This window comes from Poromitra crassiceps, assembly GCF_964638095.1.
Source record: "Poromitra crassiceps genome assembly, chromosome: 1".
Classification (NCBI taxonomy): Eukaryota; Metazoa; Chordata; class Actinopteri; order Beryciformes; family Melamphaidae; genus Poromitra; species Poromitra crassiceps.
In genome coordinates, this window is record NC_139623.1 from 32,716,294 (window position 1) to 32,724,712 (window position 8,419).

General features: G+C 43.6%; 1 protein-coding gene across 1 annotated transcript; it reads right to left on the reverse strand.

The window, feature by feature from the left end:
• Window positions 1–1,727: 1,727 nt before the first annotated feature.
• On the reverse strand, window positions 1,728–8,419 carry dpagt1 (dolichyl-phosphate (UDP-N-acetylglucosamine) N-acetylglucosaminephosphotransferase 1 (GlcNAc-1-P transferase)). Its single transcript, XM_083636525.1, has 9 exons — window positions 7,998–8,419; window positions 7,714–7,834; window positions 7,413–7,626; window positions 6,155–6,301; window positions 5,402–5,486; window positions 5,095–5,283; window positions 4,884–4,971; window positions 3,799–3,954; window positions 1,728–3,705 (listed from the first exon to the last, which is right to left on the reverse strand). Exons 1-9 carry the CDS (start codon window positions 8,162–8,164, stop codon window positions 3,640–3,642), a joined length of 1,233 nt encoding a protein of 410 aa, XP_083492651.1. The 5' UTR covers window positions 8,165–8,419; the 3' UTR covers window positions 1,728–3,639.

Here is an 8,419-nt window from a genome sequence, read left to right on the forward strand (position 1 = left end):
CTCCGTGCCTCAGGGCTCGCTGTGCTGAGGACGATGTTACTCGAGGCGAAACTAAAAACGAGCGGTTTCCCGGGTTTGAGCTCCGTTACCGTCTGCTAACGTTGCCCGCAGCTTGGTCTGTCAGGCGGTGAGTGTGACTCAAAACAGCCAGCTGTCATAACGTTAACCAAGCCTCGGCAACAACATGATTCGTGGGAGGTTAACGTTACTAAGTTTTGACAGAAGAAACAACGGCCAAGTATCACATTATTACTTGAGTAAAGGAGCTTAACTGCAAATACTCACTGCTTTGAACCGATGTAAACACAAGAACCCTAGACATGTATGCGCGGGCTGTGGCTGTGTACCGCTGAAATACCTCCCCAGAAACAGAAACGAAGAATAATCATTCTTCTTCTTCTGGTCTTAATGGCGGTTGACAAACAGCTTTCGGGTGCATTACCGCCACCCACTGATCTGGAGTGTGGACTAAATCTATCCTCGAATTACTAGTATCAAACAATAAACACAATAGTCATAATAATTAAATAATAAGGAATCAAATAACTAATAACATTTTCTCAGATTCTATTAATTAACCTTGTTGATATTAAATACTCCAGGACAGGAGTATCCGAAGCCAGTAGCGGCTGGTGCATTTTTGTCCAGGGAGGGCTATACCAAATATAGGCCTGGACAATGGGGTTGAAATCAATATGATAATCATAAGGATTATTCTCAATATCAATATCATATGTTTCACGTATGCAAAATCAGTGTTCATCTCATTGAACTGAATGGTGATGTCAAACAAACCTTATATTTTCAAATAATATTCCTGCCATACCTCATTTGATCAGTTTTTAAGTAACATTTGCTTGTCATCATCAATTTAGACAGCAAAAATGTCACTATTAAAATAACTTCATATCATCACGATGATTCCACTGAAAGACAACAATAATAGGCTATTGAATTATCGTCCACTCCAGCCCTAAATCAAGCAAGTGGTAACGGACGTTACTAGCTACTAGAAACGAGTGTATTTTCTTCCTCTGTCTGTAGCCTGTTGTTTAATGGCGAGCTCAGGGTGATCCGGTCCAAGCTCTTTCACTCGATGCTTCTCCTGTAAATTCCGTCTATCAAACGGCGTAGTTTTGAGTGACTTCACAGAATTTTTTTCTCCATTCTTGCAAAACGTCTTTTGTGTTTTATGACAGTCGAAAACAAACTTCTTTGCTTCGCGCGCATGCTGCAAAGCCGTCGGCGTGGGACTGCTACTAGTGTTTATATATACTGCGTCGCTACCCATCTACGTAGCCTAGCCTACGTCACAACACTCACTCTACGTCCGGCGTCCGTGGCAATTCGGTGCAAGAAAATATTGACCCAAAAACAGTAGCCTACACATGTAGATCATTATGAATCTACATATTTATTGCAGATTATATACTCACTATCTAATATTCACCTCGCTCATAAAAAAATAGGCCTATAACGTTTTATTTTCCCCTCCATGTGGGTATAGGTGGGGCGGCGCCCTGGCGCCCTCTAGTGGCCGGCCGCCACTGTCCGAAGCAAAGAATAATCCAATATTCCGGACGTAATATCTATTAGCTCTGCCCATTATTCGCCTCAATGTTCTTGTAAAATTGTGGCCAACTTTTCATCTTGTAGCATTTCAAATAATCAACGGCGCTCATTTGTATTTTCATTCTGCACTTTTATTTCTCAACTTGAGCCTTCAACTTGTGACATTCCTACAAAAAGCAGAATAATCCAGTGTGAAAACATTAACTTCACATTGATGCTTGTTGAATTTTTGACAGAAATAAACTTTTCAGTCACGAGTAATGTGTTTTCATTAAAAAAAAAATACCCCTATGAACCCAATACCAAAAAAGTAAAAACAATCAGTTCTTTCTAAATACCATAACATGATTGTTCTCAGATTTCCTTCCACCTTCCTTAGAATTGAAGTAACTTTTAGAAGACCCCAGACCTTAATCTCAATTAATCTCTAATAGTTTTACTTTACCCATCTCTATTTCATCTTCTGGGATGGTCTATTGGTCTTTGACAATGGCTTCCTTCCTTTTCTTTTTTAAACTGCTTCTCTCAGTGATATGATGAACGTTCTGTGCTCAATTGTTCATCCAGAGGCAAAGAAAAATCTACATTGACCAAATGTTGCATGGATTCATGGTCCACTAAAATTAAACTTGAGTGCGTACATTCCGCCCCCCAGGCCATTTATTTTGCCTTGGGAGAGCAGGATTCAGGAGCAGTCAGTCTGTGCTGTTGGCTGCTATGTAGCCATAAAATCAGACCATTTATTCACTTTTCTCATTAAAAAACAAACAAAAAAGTATAAAAATATACTTTCAAACAGGGTAAAGTAGCCCTAGATACATTATTTTGTGTCCAAGGTCCTACTTTTCTATAGATTTTTTCTGTTTGTAATGAGTCTGACTGATATTCCGAGTTGAGGGAAAACAAACCGATGGTGACAAAAGATCTTTAGGGTAGGGTGTGCATGCTTAACTCATTGAGTGCCATAGACGAGTATGTTCGTCATTTCGTTTAGTAACGTAGAGTGCCAAGGACGAGTATGTTCGTCAATTGCGTTTTTTGACGGTGGGACGTGGATCAAAGCATCAGGTATCTCCTGTACAAATATGGGAGCTATTGAAGGTGTATAACCTATTTTACGGACTCATTAGGTGGCGACAGTGCTCTCCAGATTACAGAAAGGTCCGGAAAACTGCAGGAAAAAGCCGTGATCAAAGAGAAACCGATGCATGCTGCAGCCAGAGCCATATAGATTGCTCTGTCTGCAGTTGAAGTTGGCTGCGAACATCAGTCAATCCGCGCCCACAACTGAGCTCCTCTGCCTCTGTCTGTCTGTCTGCATATAGTTTCTCCACACGATTACCCGCCAGAAAGGCAGCACCCGACGCCGACGGGCCAAACCTTTCCCTGCAGTCCCGTTTGGCATTTCCTTGTCGCGCTGGGAGCCGCCCGGCGCAAAAACGGAGGCTCCGAAAATAGACTGGGTGCGTGTGGGGAGGAGTTTGCAGCTGAGGGGGGGAGAGGGGGGTGGGGCACGCAGGCTCCACAGAACTACACCACGTCACTACATCAGAAAATATTAGCTAGAGTCAGTGAATGTGCTTGAAATGCTTCATTTCACAAAAGGCTGAATATCTCAGCTTATAATTTGAAACCTGTCTTTTTGCTCAAAACAGCCTACCTTCTCCGGCTCATAACTAAAGAACGGAAATATCGTATCAATAAACTTTTTTTTGCAGATGATAGAAGAGAGTCTCCTCGTTCTTTGTGCGTGCTCGGTGTTTACATAGTAATATCACACAATATTCTGTGGGCCTCGAGAAATCACTGAAAACGCTCTGAAACTCTGGCACTGGGAGCTTCCGTTCTCCAAAAGTGGCTGGCACTCAATGAGTTAAAGGTACAATTGTTGTGCCAAAGTGAAACATCGCTTTAAACTTTCCACTGCAGGTTATGTCTGAGGCAGAAAAGTAACGGTGAGGTAATGGTATCTATATCAAAAGGCATATGAACCGTAAACCGGGAAAATAACTCCATAACAACATCTTCATATTCTCCGTCTTCTCTCCGCTGTCCTGCCGATCTTGTCTAGACGTCGTAGAACAGACGCACCAGATGATAGCGGATTCCAAAAGCCACTGCACTGCCCATTACCTGACCGACACAGAGACAAACAAGCATCCGAACATTCATATATGACCCACTGACCAGTGATGTTTATATACTGGATATGTGCTGTTGTTATACCTGTATGATAAGCATGATGATGGTGAGATTCCTCTCATGGATGGGCCCTAGTAATTTCAGCACCAGATTAATTAAGGTCATGTTGTTGCACTCGATAAACTCATCGTCTCCCTCCTGGCCCCTTTGCACCTCTAGCAGCTTCAGTAGCTCCGCCACCTGTTGAGGATGATCAAAGGCGTTATTGTTATCAACCAATCAGCACAGCTTTGTTCATTCAAGGGTTGCAGCCAGCCATCGGCCTGCCTCAGCTGTGTGTGTGTTTACCCTCTGACCAATCCACGTTACATGCACTTGGGTTAGAAACTCATCGGATCTGTGGTGCAAAGTCAAACTACTGCAGTACTGTTGTAAGGTTTTACTGGCTATTTTGCATGCTATGGCAGCGTTCACACAGGACGTGTGTGAATGCTTTGGAAATCATATCGAGAGCGCTTCCATTGTGCACAAAACACAGTGCACGGAGCGTTTTTTGTGTGTGTGCTTTGTTTTGTCTTCCTCTGCAGTCATGTGCAGTACAGTTCTGGACACAGCTGTCACACGGACGGTAGCCAGCTGGTTCCGTCTGTTTGATGTTGTTGACTGTGAACATGAAAGCCAGATTATTGCCAATTCTGGCAGCAGCTGAGGTTGAAGATCCCTCTGGGAGGAGTGAAGATACGAGCAGCGCGCTCCTCCAAATATTCAACTTTTTTCAGCTTAAAACGCCCAGAGTGCTCCGCCAAAAACAAAAGATGCGCTTAAACGCCAGGTGCGTTCCTTGAAAGAGGAGCGTGCTTAGCGTGTTCTTACATAGAGAATGAATTGCAGAAAGGCGCTGGCAGCTGAAATAAGCGCGTTGGGTGTGAACTCCGCCTATGTGTGTCTGGCTGTTTTGCATGCTATGTGTGTCTGGCTGTTCTTATCCACTTGTTGAAATATGCTTTTATGTATTTTATAGACTAGAGCAGGGGTGGCCAAACTACTGCCCGTGGGCCAACTGCGGCCCGCTGCCTGTTTTTAAGTGGCCCGCCATTCAAAAGAAATGTACAAAAATAAATAAATAATACAAATCTTGATGTCAAGCAAGGCAACTGCAACTGCTTTACCTTCAGAATGAGGTGTCCTAATTTAGAAAGGTCCTTCCTTTTGAATTTAGAATAGCTCATTTGCAGTTTGCCTGAATCCGGATTCAGTCTTCAGTCACCAGTCATATTGAGAGACAGAAAAGAAATCGACAATGAGAAAAGGCATATTCAGTCAAATTGAAGTAATGACGGTATGAGAGAGGAAGTTAAGAGTCCGTCTGCAGCCTGTTACCTGGGCAGCCGGTGTCTGGGACAGGGGATGACATGGAAGAGCTGAGGCAGGGAGTAGATGAAGTTGACCACCTGAGGAATGAAGAAGAGCAGCATTGTTTTGCTGAAGTGGCCCAGGATGCCGACTACTGCAAAGGTCATCCCAGCAAAGTAGCAGAAAGTGTCTCCCACAAACACAGATGAGGGGTACCTGTGTCAAAATAGGGTGTATGTTGACCAGATATAATAGCAGAAATGCAAACAAATTATATATATCCCTCTTTCAATTGCGGAGAATATTTTTTGTGAAAATGTCTTCTGTAACTTACCAATTGTGGTAAAGAAGTCCTAACGTGGTGAAGAAGAAGGGTATCATGAAGTAGAGGGAGAAGACGTGGTCATCATGGTAGTCTCCTGGTAAATAAGATAATAACCGAAACACAAGCCAAATGTCAAACAAATACCTGCTCATAATATTGCATTTATTTATTAGTTATAGTTTTATTATTGCATATTGCTTTTGAGTTTCAAAACAGAGATACTCTAAAAAAGAATTGTTCGTCTTAACAAATTCATTTGTCTCATATCCAATCTTAAATCTCTTTCTCTATTTTTTTAAAAAGAAGTAACAAATTCTGCCGAAGATAATCCCCTCCTCGTTTCGAAAGCGGTTTCATGAATTTTCCAGAAACAAGAGTAAACATATTGAAACAAAGCAGAATGAGGCAAATCTCTCCACTAACAGTAGTATAAACAAAATGAGACTTCATCCAAGACAAATCTTTAAACAACTTGATTTGCATTCGAAACAAGTGAAACTAGATGACACTCGGGAGAGCGTAGACCTGTGCCAATACAGTAATTGCTATTATTGCTTGTTAATAGGTTATGGCCCATGCTACACCATTCCACAAAGTTTCAAGAAAATCGGCTAGTTAGTAGTTTTTCTGCCATCTGGCTCACAAATGGCACCGAAAACATAACCTCCTTGGCGGAGCTAAATATGTCAAGCGACTGGCAGATTCTAGCTAAATGGATACTTTGATCTGTAGCTGCTGATCAGAAAGGAGTGGAGCACACACCACTTAGCTCCAGCAGGTTGAAGAGGATGATGGAGCCTGAGATGAACAGGGCTTGACCTGACTCGATGCCATTGATGCCTGCTAGGATGTTGATGGCATTAGTGCAGAATACTGCCAGCATCCCCATGTAGACGTAGTAGAGAATACCTGCAGAAGAACATTTACACAATACTAAGGTTAGGGCTGCATGATATGCGGTAAAGGTAAAGTAAAGGTAAAGTAAAGGGGGGGGGGGGTCATATTGTGATTAACTGAGATATTGCGATATGATTTTAGTGGGAATAGTATTTTTTTTATTTAATTTTCACTGAAAAATATCTTACTACAGTACTATAATTGGAGCGCTGTCTGTCTGGAGTTGCAAGGCACATTGTTGCTCCGATCACCTCCAACATTTACCAAAACACGTTTAAGGGGTCTCGAATGAATCTGGTACAAAAAAAGGAAAAGGAAAAAGGGGAGAGAGAAAACCCACAGGGCATATACTACAGCGATTTTTTTAAACGTTTTTAGGCCTTCACACTCACAGAGCCATTGTGACATCATTAGCAGAGCTGTTTGAGAACCTCAAAGCGGCAGTGAAGCATTTAGGATTAGTGGGACTGACTTGTGAAGAAGTGAGGGAGAACTTCACCAATGAGTCAAGCCAGGAAGACCAATGTCAAAGTTAATTCCCTGCTTCCCACTGATGATGTCACTATTGACATGACTGTCAATTGCGATATTTTACGTTTTTAGGCCTTCACACTCATAGAGCCATTGTGACATCATCAGCATCCCTTCCCTGCTTCGCACTGATGATGCCATACCGATGTTGTACAGAGGAATCACAGGGGAGCACGGGGAGAACATGCAAACTCCACACAGAAAGGCCCTTTTGATGAGATAGCCCACCTGGGCAGTAGGCACTGAAGACATGGGGGGTTGACACAACCTCAGCGCCCACAGCGTCCCAGGCGGGAATCGAACCCAGGACCTTCTAGCTGTGAGGTGACAGCACTACCACTGCACCACCGTGCCCCCGAGCTGCTTAGGAACCTACAAGCAGATCCTGACCATACTCTCAAGAATGGCACCTGGATGGTGGTGGTGCATAATCTGCATGCATATGATGGACAAGGTGGTTGAATATGAGTTTCTGTAAGGACTTGTCGTTTATTGTGATTTTGATTGTGATTCGACCGTGCAGCCCCAACTCAGATAATAGATGTGATAAACACTGTGTCCCCACTCCCAGAATGTCCACTGCACAACTCACCCAAATCCAAGTGCAGCCCCAGCAGGGCTCTGAAGGGCTTCGGCACCACGATGACCGTGTTGCCGAAGTTGGTGAAGTAGACCATGAGCAGAGGCAGAGAGGCTATGGTGGGGAGCAGCAGCTTGTGTCTCCAGCGCAAGTTCAGCACGTCATCAGCAAAGCCCAGGAAGATCATGCAGCAGATGGCCAACAGGGCGGTGATCAGCTGCACAAACTGGGCAAAAAACAACACCGAGAGAGCAAAGTTGGGCTGAAAGCAAGGAGAATCGGCAGCACCACCAGTAGAGAGCGTTCGACCCACCTCATCATGTGGGAAGCCTGTGCACTGATCTCCTACGAAGCAGCTAAGGAAAGGCACTGGGATGAAGAGGAAGAGGATGATGAGGAACATTGTCCCACTGATGACTCCCTGGGACTCTGGACTACAGACCAGGAAGTAAACAAAAGACATCATTAGGGCAGGACCACAGTGTTTGGTTAACCTAGCATTGTCTTATATTGATTGTTCGTCCATCTCCTGTCAAACTTGACATCTCTGCCCACTTTCTTATCCCAATTGGAATTAATCAGACATGAGGGACTCACATTTCCTTTTTGGATATTTTGTTCAGGTCCATTCCGTACAGTCTGGCAGCGAGGAAATGGTCTTTGAAGGCAGGGATGAGTTTCATTGTAGCCAGGCAGCCGAGTGCAGACATGAAGCCGTTGATCACAAGCGGTAGCACGGGAACCGGTGATATGCTCGCAGGCATTCTGGTGGTTTAATTTCTGACAGGTCAAATCACGTCTTTAAAGTAACGTTACCCCTCCAGACGATCGATACACTAGCTTTAGCTAGTTCTGTGTGCTCTCTAGGGTAAAAACATGTCACCCATCATTTCAAAACAAAAGACATACAGAATAGTGTCACGGTTCCGCTGTAAGAGAAATATACGTCCATAACACCCAGCGATAATCCATACCAGCTATCATTAACTCGTCATTATTGCCATTAGATTATAGCTGTC